General features: G+C 37.4%; 1 protein-coding gene across 1 annotated transcript; it reads left to right on the top strand.

Moving 5' to 3' along the window:
- The first annotated feature begins 290 nt into the window (after window positions 1–290).
- On the top strand, window positions 291–15,852 carry rgmb (repulsive guidance molecule BMP co-receptor b). The gene is made up of 3 exons (XM_084115460.1): window positions 291–771; window positions 8,439–8,965; window positions 13,190–15,852. The coding sequence occupies exons 1-3, from the start codon at window positions 666–668 to the stop codon at window positions 13,862–13,864; spliced, it is 1,308 nt and encodes a 435-aa protein (XP_083971586.1). The 5' UTR covers window positions 291–665; the 3' UTR covers window positions 13,865–15,852.
- The last annotated feature ends 359 nt before the right edge of the window (window positions 15,853–16,211 follow it).

The following is a 16,211-nucleotide window of genomic DNA, read 5'->3' as shown; positions in this document are numbered from 1 at the left end:
TGTTAAATTAATTCAATTCCAAATATAATAAAAACAAAGAATTAATTAGGCTACCTAAATCTCTTTAATTAATTATCGGTGTACTTGGGTGATGTTACTATTTTGTCCTGATATTCAACTCAGTTTGTTTTTATTCTCAAAAATATAAAGGAAACCCAAAACTCGTCTATTTTTCTCCCTGCTGAAAGTGAGAGCTCTTGCTGTCAATCTGCGGCTGGGGTGTATGGTTTAGGAGGAGGGGTTTTGTGTGTCGGTGTGGGCGGGGTTTCCGCTAAACTCTGGGTTAGGTTGATTCACTATCGATCATTGGGGAAAGACAGGGCTAGATTTCCTTGTGGCGGATAAATCTGATGTGTAGGCAACATGAATCGGGCGATCGCGGGGCGCAGATTAATTTTAGCACGTTTACAGCTTTCTTTTGGACTGACTATCTTCGCCGATTAGATAAACGCATACAAATGAAATAGCTGTTTTTTTTTTTTCTCCCGTGCGAAGTGTTTTGGATCGGACTTGCCAAAATTGCTACTTTGTTTCTCTTATGGACGGTGTGTGTTACCTAAAAAAGTAGTCGCGTCTTAACAGAGTTCCGCGTCCCGTGAAGTTGGGAGAAGCGAGGCCCGATCTCTTGACCCGTGGAGTACTCTTGAGTCTCTCTGGATGGATGGATGGGTATGGGGAGAGCAGGATCTTACTACCCCGGGGCTGAGCGCCTCATCTCTCCGGTACTACATCTACTAGTGCTCTGCACCCTCTCCTCTCTCACTCGCATAGGTAAACATGCTCTTTCCACTTTTATGCATGATTCGTTGGACGTTAACTTAGAATCTAGGCAATATTAAAACACCTTTTATAAGTAGCTTTTCTGTTAGGAGCTGTTTAAGTGTCGCTTGATAAATACTAAATAGGAGTATTCAGTGCTGGTTAATATTCAGGTATGTCCTTACAGAAAAAAAGTGAATAATAGTTGTTTATGTGACGGTTTTACAGTCAGTCTGAGGCAGTGTCCTTCATCCATCCGTGTCTTCTTCTTGTACACTTGTATCTTTATTCCTAATAAATGTAGTGCATTGATTTACGCGTCCCTTTGCGCTTCACTGGATTGGTTGCTTTTTAAAGGATATTAAATATTTATGAGTGATCGTAATATTAATTAATTTCTTGTTTTATGCACAAGTTATTGTTTGATTCGGTTTTATTTGTTGTTTGCTTTTGTCATTGTGATAGCAGGCAGCATGTTGTCAGTTGCAATAATATATAAGTCATGGTGATCATATTTGTTCGCATCTAGCTTTTGATATGTTTATTTATTTATTTAGTTAGTTCTTTTTTTTGCCGTAGCCTATTGAATTATATATATATATATATATAATCCATGTACTGCTCAGTTAGTGTAATCAGCATTTATTTGTTTATTTATTTACGTACCCACTTAGAAGCCTAAATTCAGTTAGTTTGGTTCCTTTGACCACTTTGGACAAGTCTTAAATGATTTCGTTCAAAATGGGTTTGCTTCTGAGCTGGAGACTGTGAAGACTACACATTTGGTGCCCTGTTTTCCCCTTGGCACCTTGTCAAGTGCTCCACTTTGGGTGTCCTGGCCGTAGACTGTGTTAATGCCATTGTGAATTAAGAGGATATGGAATGCTGCTGGGTGTCCATTGAGCAGTCACACCTTCATAATTAATTTAACATGGACCCCGGCCGGGCAGACAGGCATTATGCACTACACTATTCTTCAACGAAGCAAAAAAATATGAAATAACTCTACCTAAATATGTGTTAAACATAATTTAAGGACATTTTGAATTAACACTTTTTTATATATATATATATTTCTTTTTTATTGAAAATGAAATAGCCTTAGTGTGACCATTCCAAGTGTTATTGTCCCTTTTGTGCTTTTCAATTTATAACGCTTGATAGGCTTCAGTTTTCTACAGATGCGTGTTTGTTTTCCCTTCAGTTGCAATATAATAAAAATACAATGTAATATAACAAATACTGTTATATTTTTCGAACAGCAGTCTATATTCAGTAATCTTTCATTTGGCAAGAATACAAAACTTGAGTAATTTTTGTCTAACACAACTGCATGCTTGCTGTTCTTTGATTTCATTTTTGGATATTATATCTGGCTGTATCTTCTCTCAATTGATTTAGTCCCAAATATACATCTACCCCTTGGTGGTATTTGATTGGATTATAATCTTGGCAGAAGCAAAAAACAGTTGCAGCTGTTCGGGTTCTTTATTTTTTATTTATATAAAAAAAAAAAAAAAATCCTTTCTCTTTTCTCATGCCTGGAATAGTGCATTGTTTAATAGATGCTTTTTGTGCTTAACTGTGACAAATCATACTATAATACTGACCAGAACCATGATGTTCTTTATTTGTCTCGTGCTGTAATAAGGTAACGAAATGCATGAAGTCACAAATAAGAAAGGCTGACAAACTAACATATTAAACCAGATTCCAAAGTTCAGTGCGATACAGTGTGAGCTCTGAATTTAAGGCTGGATATGTCATTTAGACATTGGGTCTTGTAAACCCCCCCCTGCTTTCTCTAGATCTTCACGTTGACTCCTGGAGAAGGGGTGGGCCTGTTGACCTCTCTGCCCTGGCCAAATTCCACATCTTGAAATTTCACTCCGCACACACTCTTTGGGCCCCTCTACAGCTGAGAATGGCTGCTCAAACGGCCGGCCACCCTGAGAAAATATTTCCAACGACTTAATAGCAACAAGGGTGTGCACTGTGCTCGAAATGAGACGGATCACCCCAACTGCAGGATCGCAGAAATGAGCTGAGCCTGTGAAACAAACATTGTGTTTTCTCTGTCCTGTGTTTTACTGTTCACTTGGTTTTATGATCTTGACAGGAATAATATGCAATCTACTAGCTGTTTAATCATTGAAATAATTTAATTAAATCTCATTTTAATATTAAAGACTTATTATGAATAAAAAAAGTATTTTTATTTAGGTTTGTGGATATTTTAAACACGAATGTTTTCCCTTTAAAATGGAGTCAAATGATTATTACTGTCAGTTACTGCCCCTGAGCATTTGTTTATTCTACCACATTAGCTAAAGACCCAGTTAAGTGAGACGTTTCAGGGTTTAGGTTTAACATTTGTCAGGACACTTAGACATTCTAACACTAAGTGTGAAAGTCTGATTCCCCCCCCCCCCCCCCCCCCTCCCCTCGTCTGCCAGTACTAGCTTAGGATCTGCTGCCCCCAACTGGGTGTCCCCTAAGACATTCATCGGAAGTGTTTTGCACAGAGAAGTCAGAAGGATTTGAAGTTGTAAATAAAGTTGTTCTTACAAGAAAATACTATTTCGGTCTTTCTGCTTCAAAATTTCATGTCTAATACAATGTGTTTCTTGCCATTTCTTTGTAATTGTGAAATTTACTAGCAATTTTGGAGTTAAAATAGTTTGTTTTCTTCAAATGCTCTTTTTGAGGATATGGCTGTGAATTCAGTTACACTGGGTCACTTACACCAGGTTTTAAGGGGATTGTCTGGTGACGAAATTGCATTTCAACAAGCAACCAGCAAAAACAACTAATCTCTAGGATTCCTGTGAATTGGATTATGGTAGGGTGGTTGCTTTGTCACTTTAGTTCATGCATAAACATCTAGTCTACATTAAGATTACACCCAGTTCCTCACAAAATATCATGGATTATAAAACAGACAGCCTCCCCTAACACCTCACACCATGCTGCTGAGACAAACAATGGAGGCACATGCGTTTGATGGGCGGCGGGGTCACATATGGCCAGTGGGACTCCAAGAAAAGCCTCTCTGTTTCTCTGTGATATGTAGGACATACCTACCTAATACGGTTACATTTGCAGCACAGCCTTTGTCGTTTCATACCCTTGCCCACTTACCCGGGTCACGATTCTTTATTTTTCGAGCAAACCGCTGTTTGTTCGTTCTTCGATATTACTTGCTTTGCATCTGCTTTGAGCATCCGCTCGGACTATAAATGGGAATGTGCCGGAGATGGCTTTGTCTTGCATGCCTTGCCAAGTATTTGAGGTTTTTTTTTTTTGTTCTGGTACAGATGTCACTGGAGCCTTGCCTGATAAAACACAGCGGGAGGTGGATGGGAGCGGGGACTGCCTCTTTCCTCTCCCCTTTCCAGCCAATGTCTTTCCAGCACAACATCAACATGGCTTCGGCCAGGCTACCGTATTGTCTTACAGCATGTTTCTGAAACACAATCCGGCCTGTGCTTTGTCATGCCTCCTTCTCCTCCAGCGCAACGCGGATCGGCCGATCCGCTACAAGCAATCTGCGCAGCAGCGCGTCATCCGATAATCAAATCAGATGCATTTGAATCCACTACGGTGGGAGTTATTGGCGTGGCAGGCAGAAATGGGTGGCCCTGACTGTGTAAGATAGAGTCATCACAAGCGTGTTAATGGAGAGGCTGCAGCTGATATCAGATTAGGACGGCCTCTCTCTGAGCTAATGCAATTGGGCCGCACTCAAAAGTGAGGCATTAAGACTCTAAGTGATGCAGTCGTCCTTTTCTGGGAGATGTTTTTCTGCTTGTGCCATGTCATTGGTGGCTAATTAAGGGCGGCGCATGACATGATGGGTGTATTTTCGACAACAAGCGTGTATAAAGGGCTGGGTTGAAAATATTGATTTCTCGATTTTAATCAATTCTCATTTTGATGAACCAATATGATCCCAAGTATCCATCTTTTAGTCTGTGCTGTTGATGGGTGAACATAACCTCACTAAACGTCATTTAACGCGCTTCAATCGCAATTAGCTTTGTGCTTTGTTACTTTTGATATGAGACAAAGTCTCAGCTTTCAAATTATGTCAATTTTATCACAAAATGCAAGAGTATTTGCAAAATTGCTGTAGTACATCAGTACATGAACCAATCACCTCTTTACTACTAAACAATGAACATCAGAAGGTATGTTGGATGATACAGTACATCTTGCTGAAATGTATCATGTCTCCGATATCAATAAAACAGCTTGTAAATAATGTGACGCATGTCACGCATTTACCTCAGAAAATCCTTTCAATGACCATAGAAAAATAACTCCAGAGAGGACTATTTTACTAAATATATGCACCATATTACATATTTTTACTTAAGCTGTCCTTCAATATTTAATGTATTGGAATAAATTCATCATGACATTTTTTTTTTTTTTATGACAGCCAACATTTAAATGTTTATATTTCAAAGAAAGAATTGGAATAGAAACAAAAAATTATATATCATTTTATATATAATAATAATATATATTATTAATATTATTATAAAAACTGCCTTGCAAGTTTTTGTGCAATTTAAATGTTTTTACACAAATCAGTTTTAACCAACTAGGGATGCACGATATATCGGCCACCATATCGGTATCGGCCGATGTATGTTCATTTTTAATGTTATCGCTATCGGCCCGATAAGAAAATTTGGCCGATATAAAGAAGACGGTAAATAATGTATTATTTCCTTCAGCTGAGACACTTCAGATGCACACTGTTCACCATAATGGTTTTTGAATTGCTTGAAATATGATTGGAATCACTTAGAAAAAGTAAAAAAACAGTTAAGTGCAACATGTGCAGCACAAATCTGTTATATAGGCAAAATAAAATTATAATGAAAACACTACTGTAAAAGAATGTTGTGTATTCTTTGTACACCCGTGTTTTAGTGCGTTGTTGTGGGATAATCAGAGTTACACCTTCATGATTAGCACAGTCAAGTTCGCTTGTGCATTCAAAGCCTTTTGTTTTGTGCAATTGTTAGTTGTAATATTATGTTTATTTTGTGTATATATTCTGTATGTACAGGTAGCCTATATATGATTTATCTCATGTTGGATGCGTTTGGTTAAGTCCATTAAAGCGGTAGTAAAGCGCTTCAGTTTACCGGTGATCAACTTTAGCTTCAGCGCACGCAGCTGAAACAGCAGTGCACAACATTAATAACTATGAATGGCACTGTCATATTATAACATTATAAAGAAAACACTGTTGTAATAAAACATTGTGAATTATTTGTGTTTAGTTGCCGTGTTTCTGTGCATTGTTACGGGGCACAACAGGATTACAAATTCTGACTGGCATGTAACTTGTAAAAGAATTATCGGTTATCTGTAAATGTTCATATCGGTGCTTCGCTAGTACCAACTGACAGGGTTTCCTGTATAGTTTACAACATTTGTTGAGAGAGATTTGTTCCCTTGAGAAAAATGTACGTACTGTACTTGATATATAGAGTGAGTGAGTGATATATTGAAGTGAGATTGGAATTGATTCGAATCGCAAGCTTGCGAATAGAAATCGAGTCAAAACCTTAAAAGTGTTATTGAATCGACATCAAGTGAAGCGAGTATCTAGTATTCAAAGAAAACACTTTTAATTGTTACTCTTTGACCACCCTAATGACACTTTTAGGAGGTAAACAGTTGCATTTAGTTTGCATGCCATGACTCTTTTGTGCTTACAAGCACATAATGCTGCTTTTGTGTGTATAACAGCGGGGCCAGAAAAGTGTTTTTCTCATTTGAAGTGCCGTTTTATTTGATTTTATTGCGGTCATAAGCATTCTCCTTTGTAGATAACAGGAGGTTTCACACACTTGTTGAGCAGACTGTTAATGTTTCTAGACCATAATGTAAAACACACATGGAGTCACGTTGTGAGGAAAAGCACAGTCCACTAGCACACCTTATTATGGTTAAGCAGTTTAAACTGGTTTATGACACGAGCCACAACAGTGGCTGTTAGAAGATTCTAGCTTGTATTTGTACTCCTTTGTTCATACAGTGTGTTTAATTGGTTAAAGGGATAGTTCACTTTGAAATTAAATTTTGGTATGTTTTAGCTTACCTCAAGGGCATCCAAGATGTAGGTGTCTTTTTTTCCGCAGTAGTTTCAATTTTTATATTTTTAGGTCAAACCGTTCTTGTCTGTCAGTCATTTAATGCAGGTCTATGATCACTGTCTCAAAGAGCATGCACAGAGTCCAAATTAAAACAATTCCCCGTCGTCCAAATTAAACAATTCCCCATCGTAAGTACACATTGATGGCCTAAGACACGAAACGAGCGGTTTGTGTGAGAAAACGAACAGTATTTATATCGTTTTTACCTCTTATACACAGCCACGTCCAAGTGATCTGAGGGCGCGGGCGCATCCTGGTGTGTGATGTGTACGCAGACTTGTGCATAGATATATACACTAGATGTCGCCTTAAAGACATTCGTTCCAATGAACTGCCATAGACAAGGCGACATCTAGTGTATATATCTATGCACCAGTCTGCGCACACGTCACACACTAGGAAGCGCCCGCGCCCTGGATGCCCTTGAGGTAAGCTAAAACATACCAAAATTTTATTTCAAAGTGAACTATCCCTTTAAGTCAGTATATTCTTTTAAATGTCTTGTTTAAAACGCATGTGCCAAGTTCTTAGAAATGTACTCTTTGAATTCATGTTGGTTTCATATGGTTTTGAAACACTTTTCTACCATTTTAAAGACAAATGTCAGTTTAATGACTTAAATTGCTGAATGACAGTTTAAAAATGTCATGTAGTGTAACCATCAAGTACAAAGTAATAACATACAACGTCATATGATATGAGTGAACTGAAAAAAGATTGGTATTTTTACTTAGAAATTGGATGTAAATTTTACAAACAATTACTCAGAAATGGCAAGTAACACATTGAATTAAATGTGACATTTTTGAAGTAGAAAAACTGTAATAGTGTTTTCTTGTAAGACATACTCCAATTATCCTTGTTTTATTCTAAACTGTAAAAAAATATTTTTTTTTACAGTGTACACATCTTTATCATTATCTTCAAAAAGGATTTTAAAATGTTTTTTTCAAGGTAAAGATTATGTTTACGAACATCAGCAAATCATGAAAATAAATTAAAATATCATAAATATGCTTTTTAATGACAACTAACCTTGCATGTCTTTAAAAAGGTCACATTATTTGATATTTTAAAAGACTTGTTGACTGACAGTCATGAGCATAATTTTTTTGTGCATTGTGTATCTTGATTACACCAAATGACAAAAAAATTATGAAAACTGGCTCGCTGTTGTTGTTTTTTTAAATAAATAATCATAAAATACCATGGCAAACTTTTTAATACATTTTTTTTTTTATTCATTTAATGAGTTTTTTTTCTCTTCGTTATGGAATCAGTATATGCTGTATTACGCTGGCATTTAAAAATATTAAATTAAATTAAATTTAAATCACAAATTAAAAACATGCTCATCATTGAAGAGGTGAATTTTTGAATTTTTGCAATTGAATTTATTAATTATATGTACGAGTTTCATTTTTGAATAAATGAATATTTATTCAAATGAGTTTTTTGAAATGGAGATTGTTCAAAAACAATGTCTCCTTTCTTTTTCAGGTGAGAGCCAGGTCCAAACTCCACAGTGCCGCATCCAAAAGTGCACCGGTGACTTCGTCTCTCTCACTTCCCATCTGAACCCTTCCCTGGATGGCTTTGATACTGAGTTCTGTAAGGCGCTGCGGGCGTACTCCGCCTGCACCCAGCGGACCGCCAAGAGCTGCAGGGGCAACCTGGTCTTCCACTCCGCCATGCTGGGCATCACCGACCTCATGAGCCAGAGGAACTGCTCAAAGGATGGGCCCACATCGTCTACCCATCCCGTCATCCCCATTGAGCCGTGCAACTATCACAGCCGCCATCACCAAGCATTGCGGCCTGGGACAGGGACAGGGGTTCCAGAGCTCCCAAGAGCGACCTATCTGTTCTGTGGCCTGTTTGGGGACCCTCATCTTAGGACTTTCAAAGACCATTTTCAGACATGTAAGGTTGAAGGGGCATGGCCCCTCATTGATAACAATTACCTGTCAGTGCAGGTCACAAATGTTCCAGTGGTATATGGATCCAGTGCAACAGCAACCAATAAGGTGAGTTGTTTTTATATTTATTTTATAATTATTATTATTTATTTATTTTTTATGTGGAGAACTATTTCTTTTGAAAAAGAACTGCCTCAGAAGTGTAGTATTAATGCTGCAAAACAATAAAAAAATAAAAGGTTAGAAGGACTTCACTATATGGTTTAGTTATTGTTAGCTAAATTTAAATGTAACATTTAAAGTAATATTGGACCCCAATGAGTTTCGTTGTATGAACAAAAAAGCACTTGAGATATTTTTCAAAACATTGTTCTTTTGTGTTCCATAGAAGAAATAAATAAAGCTGAAATAAATGTTAACTTATATGAAACAAAACTTGAATAAAAATTTGAAATGTTGCCTTGACTGAAAAAATAAATAAATAAATAAATAAAAAAGTTTAAGTACTAAAATTAATAAAACAGAAAAAAAAAATTAAAGCCAAATAGAATTGTTAAAATCCTAATATAAACGACAAAAGCACATAACAAAATGGCATTAAAGGGAAAACTGTAAATCTAAAAATAAAAGCTAATTCCAAATATGAAATACTAAAATAGTATATAAATAAAACTAAAATAGCACTGGTTCATTGAATTAACAATAAACAGCATTTTTTAAACAATTTATTAATCTAGGTTAATATTAATTGAAAGATATATATATTTTTTCAAAATATGATAAATTATACAAATGTTAAAAATATATTAATATATTTACAATTTAACATTAAACAAGATAAATAAATCCTGAACATGTTTTGTTCTTTGTTATTTCAGAGCTTAAAACCTTTAGATGAATTTGATCATATGAAATTGTAAGTTTTTCTTATTTATTTCAAAGAAAAATTGAAAATGTTTACTGTTACACAATGTAGCATGATAAAATGTAATGGCGCTTTTCCACTGCATGGTACGGCTCGGTACGGTTCGACTCGGCGCGGAACGGTTCGGCTCGCTTCGCTTTTCCACTGCGTGGTACGGTTCGACTCGGCGCGGAACGGTTCGGCTCGCTTCGCTTTTCCACTGCATGGTACGGCTCGGTACGGTTCGACTCGGCGCGGAACGGTTCGGCTCGCTTCGCTTTTCCACTGCGTGGTACGGCACGGTTCGGTTCGCTTTAGCTCGGTTGCTTTTCCACTGCAGTTAGTACCGCTTCAAAGTGGGTGGGACTGATCATTATAGTTGCCGTCTCTACTGCCATGATATCATCATATTAAATGCGAATTTTTCATTCCGTGTTTCCCCATCCACTCCTCGGCAACCAACGAGAGGAACGTCTGCACCTCGTCCACTGACCACGATTCAGCCATTTCTTTTTTTGAAGTTTATGCTTTTTTTTTTTTTTTCTTTTTTTTTTTTTAAAGCAAATACTTTTAAAACAGGCGCTACAGCGTTGGCTATTGTCTACTGGCTATTTAAATCTAGCGGACGCTGGTAGTGATGATTCTGTCTGACCAATCAGTGATCTGCAGTGTTTTCACGTCACATTTTAGTATCGGTACAGTACGCTTGGAACCTCAACAGAGGTGGTACCATTTAAAGCGAGCCGTACCGTACCATGCAGTGGAAAAGCGCCATAAATATCAATACACATTTGACTGAACAGGCATAGGCCTACAGTTTAGCTTTTTTTTGTTTTACCTTTATAAATCACAACATTCTGCGTTGTTATTATCTTTGTTTGAAGTGTATGATGTCTCTATATACATGACTATATGGATAAGATTATCAGAAAGAGCTGCAGATAAGACCAAATAACTTTCAACTTTGACCAAGTATTCACAGGTGCAAGTTAAACAAAGCAAACGGCTCTAGTCTTATGACTAACACTTGTGACCAACATGTCTGTGAAATTCTAATATCATTAATGTCTGGATGCAGCCTGCGCTGTGGCGTGACCCATAATACGGTGACTTTGAAAGAAGCCTCTGTCTTCAGTTTTTTCAAGTCTGGGGCTTATAGTCAAACACTCAAACACACCCGCTTACACACACACACGCAGACCCATTTCAAATGTGCTGATGCAGAATATTGACTGCTAGCAGCGTGTTTACAGATTTTTGTAACGTGAAACATCTGGAAGCTTGAGAATATTACAGCCTGAACAGATTCGTCAGATACTCATCGATTTTGTCCTCAAGTTAAAACGGTTCAGCTCATCGTTGCACAGATGTGGCTTCAAATGCTAAGTTTGTCCGCCCATGCTAATTACCTCTCGTTTGACCCCTTGACCTTGAAGGTGGGGAGCCATTATTAAACATTTGCGAGTAATTATTAGCATACACCGCTTAACTGAGGCCTTTTCAGCTGCCTCACCTTATGGCCAACTGGTCATCATTTTTCATCCTTGTCCTATGTACAAAGCTGCTATTCATCCACCGCTAATGTAACGCCACACTTCTTGTTAGCCAGTGCTTTTGCTTCCCACAAATCTTAGAGTTTCACAGTCTGAGGACTGTATACTGGGTGCATTTCATGGTTAACACTAGCGGGGCGAAGAGGGTTTGCGGATCTGTAAATACGTGTAATATTCTAAAGAACTGCACAAACCCACATCTTGTTTTACTGTGATAGAGTAATTCTCATTTTCAGTGTTGGGCATAAAAGCACTTTTGTTCTTTAAATGTGAATTGTGTTATTATTTTCAGCATCCAAAAAAATTCTCATATCCCAGTTTAATATGCAAAGGCTGTAAATAGGCCATTTGTACGTTGATTGCTCCAAAAACGAATACTGTGGTGTTATCAAAACACTGCTCTGTTTGTTTATGCATCCTGACTGGACCAACCGAGCAACTGACTCAATAAATGACGTGAATTTGTGGCTAGACTATATATTTGTCCAACCAATGGCAGATATGGGGAATGTTCAGGAATTCCTGTTTGTTTTTATTGTGGTAGAGATTTATTTTTGTGAAGTATTGCAATAGTAATTAATTAACAAATAACAGCCATTCAATAACAATTAGCTTTGGCAAAAAAAAATAAAAAAATGGTGATGGATAAAAATGAAATATGGACAATAAATACAGACAAAAACAGAATTGACAGTTAAATAAGTAGGTAATGTATACATAAGGTGTAGCATCAGTTGAATATGATTGAACTGTAAGTACTACAGCATGTTGCATGTTGTTGTTATTATTATTAATGACGGTAATAATAATAATGCAATTTATTGTTGTTTTCTAATGATCATTTATTTATTAATGTCGTCAAAAAGCAGAAATAAAACAATAGTTAAATTATTGATATTGGTCATAAAGCAGTATTGGTTCATCTCAACTATTGATGCAGAATATACGCACTTCACTGTTACTATATGCATTATTCACCATCAATTGTGATAAAATGGAAGTAGCGCTATATCTTTTATACTGTATTGTGAGTGAAACAGATTATTTTTAAAAAGTATTTAAGAGCGCTATATTACTAGAGAAGTCCAGCATTTACAAGTTTTGTGTCACTTGGAGATAATTAGATATAATTTTTATTTAGTTAAAAAAAGAAACTAGTGCTGCCAAATCGATTAATCGCGATTAATCGCATCTAACATAAAAAAGTTTGTTTATATAATAAATGTGTGTGTGTGTATATATAACTTTTTTGTCATTAAAAAAACAACAAGCCACACCCAGGTGAGAAAAAGTAACGCAAAAGTAACGTAACGCATTGCTTTTCTTAACAAGCAATATTCCCAACACTGTATATATACATGTAAGGGTTAATGCCCGACGAGGTGTCCATTGTATACGCTGCGCGTCGGACGGTTCACGCCTCGCCGTCGTCCATTAATACCTGACAATGGACACCTTGAAGGGCATTAACCCGCTTATACCATGGTCACTTGCCAAATAACACATTTTTAAAACATTAGTTTATATTTTAATTAGTTTTACAATCGAAATCTAAAGTTTTTACAAACAATAACTTGGTTTCCCTGGTTACGCCTGACGGTTTATTTACTAGGTGTCCTCTATCACTTTTTAATGGACACCCAGCAGCCAATCAGAATCGAGTATTCACCCAGACCATGGTATAAATAAATATAAACAAACTTGTATGTTAGATTAATCGATTTGACAGCTCTTCTAGAAACATGAATGGATGACTTGTTCACAATAAAATCAATATTGCATTCAGAAAATAGAAATGGGGTAAATTTTAATTCCTTTTTTATGACTGAGTTGAGTTCATGATTGAGTTCAACCATGCTCTGTTCTTCTTTTAAGGTCACAATAATCTTCAAACCATACCAAGAATGCACGGACCAGAAGGTCTACCAAGCCGTAACAGACGACCTTCCAGCCGCCTTTGTGGACGGCACCATCAGCGGGGGCGACAGCGAAACCCGCAGCATCTGGATCCTGGAGAAGTCGCCCGGTCGACACGTAGAAATCCACGCCGCGTACATCGGTGTCACCATCATCGTGCGCCAGCAGGGCCGTTACCTGACGCTAGCCGTGCGTATGCCAGAGGAGCTTGCCATGGCCTTCGATGAAACGCAGGACCTGCAGCTTTGCATGAACGGTTGCCCCACATCAGAGCGCATCGACCAAGAGGGACATCTTCAGATGCCCATGCTGGGACTCCAGCAGGCCGGCTTTCAGCAGCAGGCCAGGGTCGAAGCCCAGAGGGGCGTCTTCACCCTCGAAAGCGCATCCAGGAAGTGCAAGGAGCAACTGGAGGTTAAGGACATCTATTTCCACTCCTGCGTGTTTGACCTGCTCACCACAGGAGATGCCAACTTCACCACTGCCGCCTACAATGCCCTAAAGGACATGGAGACTCTGCACCCCAAGAAGGAGCGCTGGCATATTTTTCCAAACTCGACCGCTGGGCTGAGGCCGTTTTCATTACTCCTCAATGCACTGCTAACCGGCTTCCTCATCACTGTGCTTTTATAATGTGTACGGTGTTTTGATAACTGTTTCGAAGAAGAAAAAAGATGGAAAACAAGACTGTAAAAAATCAGTACTCTGGGTAAAGGGTACTTTGTATATACTGTCTGTGTGGAGAATGAACGTTAGAATACGAACCTTCATTAGACTGTACATTTTGTGTAAATGATGTTTTCAAGAGAGCTGAATATTGTAGATTTTTGTGAGTGAATTTTGTGAGATTTCATGTTTTTGTCCTCAGGAGAGGAAATCTTAATGGAAGCACTTTATTTTTCTTTTCTTTTTTTTGTTTTTGCAACTAGAAAACAGTGTTCCACGGAACAAGTGCTCAATAATCTTTCTTGGTACACTCTTTAATACATTTCTGTAGGTCTCTATATACAGATGGTACTTACCTCACCATTGTAGAACCGTGTTAAACAGTTTCACGATGTGGCTGGCGTAGTGGTTTTCATAGACATTTAAAGAAGGATCATGTTGACTAGACATTCACTTTATCTGTATTTTTAGTTCTAGTACTCAGAACTGTCGAGTAACGTTGATCAGCAAAAACAAAGTGAAGAATTCAGGCGAACGCAGCAGTCGTAGGTTGAAGTGCACTTAATTCAGAAATGGGAATTTGTCCGTCGTTGACCTCTGGAATTGTATTGGAAGTTCAGTCCATTTAAAAAAAAAATGACAATCAGAATTTTTTTCGTTTGGTACGAAATCTACCTAATGTACGAACACAAAACATCAATCCTGAAGACACCAAAATATTTATGCTAAAAGTTTCATCTTCTTTCAGACTAATTTCAGAGTGAGTGGCTCTCATTGAGTGAACTGGAAAATGGATGTTGCATAAGTGCTAAAGTGGGCCATGTCTCATTCCTGGTCACTCAAACGAACTTCCAGAATGGCTCCTCTCAAGATTACATTTATTAGCTTTGTCCCTTTGCCAAACAAACATTGAGTGTTAAGTTCCCTCTAGTCCTTGTTTTATCCTTGACCAAAGATATGACTCAGAACCAACACACTTATCAGAAATTTTGCCAGACATACTGTGGGCTTCCCTATAGATTTTGTTTCCCAGAAATATTGGTATTGTCGTATGTTTTGCAAGATAGTGCCATAAATCAACTCACCTGACTTGGTTTTAAAAACCAGAAGTATGTTCAATGGAATTGGGATTTGGCCTCACATGCATTTTAACTTGAGCCTTGGTTCTTTTGCTGAATGCACATCAGCAGTGATTTCATTGAGAGCTTCAAAGCAAATGAAGGATATGCAGAAACACTTATGTCTCTGTTTGCTTTGAGTGTGGCATTTGGCCTGATGGACACATAATTCATTTGATAAAATTGAATTGCATACCTTCTGGGCCTTACTGTCCAACTGCTACAGGAGCCATGCCGACACTCCAGATACGCACGTTTCCATACCAAGACTTGCTACTGTAGAGACGTCATTGTTTAACTACTGCCAGTGCTGAAGAGCTGCTACAATACTGTGACGAGTGTAATCGATTGTATTTGGAACACTGGGAGTTTCGCAGGCAGTGATTGGCCGGTTCCGAAGCACGATCATTTGATTGGCCGAATGGCCTAAATCAGTGTACAGTGGGATCTTGTTTCCCCCCCTTAAAAACCAGAACAAGTCATCAGAGTGCAATTAAGTAACTGCAAAGGAAAGCCTTCATCCTGTGTTGTTTTTTTTTGTTTTGTTTTTTGCATTTCGCATTTGATCTTGTGATCTCTTATATTTGTTGTGAACATTGTTTTTGTGAAGAGTGACTGCTCAATGTTTATACTTAAATTATTTATGAAATATAGTGTCTTGTTAGAGAAGTTAAGCTCCATACTCTTGCTGTTGAAAAACGTTTGAGATGTGATTGTACTGCCACCTAGTGGGTCACCATTGTTACATCAGTGTTTTAGTATTGTACGGATGCTGTTTAAAAAAAGGAAAAAAAGAGGAAAAAATGTGTTATTTAAAACAATAAATACATAAATTCCTTTGGCTTTAATATTTATTTGCCCCCACAAATTTCCACTCTCTCTTTTTAAAAAACAACAAAAACAAAAAAAATCCATTGTGGCATAATCATTCATTGCTATGTACATTTACATTTATTAATTTGGCATATGCTCTTGTCCAAAGTGAGAACAACACAACATACCATACTAAAAGTATAGTGTAACATTATAGCAGAGATGTAAACATGCAATCAATGTAATTAGACAAGTGTTCCTTAATATAATTGTTTCTTTTTTTCTGTAATATTCACTACCTTTCAAAATTTTGGGGTCAGTAAGATCAGGGTCAAGAATATATATATATATATATATATATATATATATATATATATATATAT

This window comes from Abramis brama, assembly GCF_963993115.1.
Source record: "Abramis brama genome assembly, chromosome: 5".
NCBI lineage: Eukaryota > Metazoa > Chordata > Actinopteri > Cypriniformes > Leuciscidae > Abramis > Abramis brama.
The sequence above is the reverse complement of the archived record's forward strand: the minus strand, read 5'-3'. Positions and strand labels throughout refer to the sequence as shown.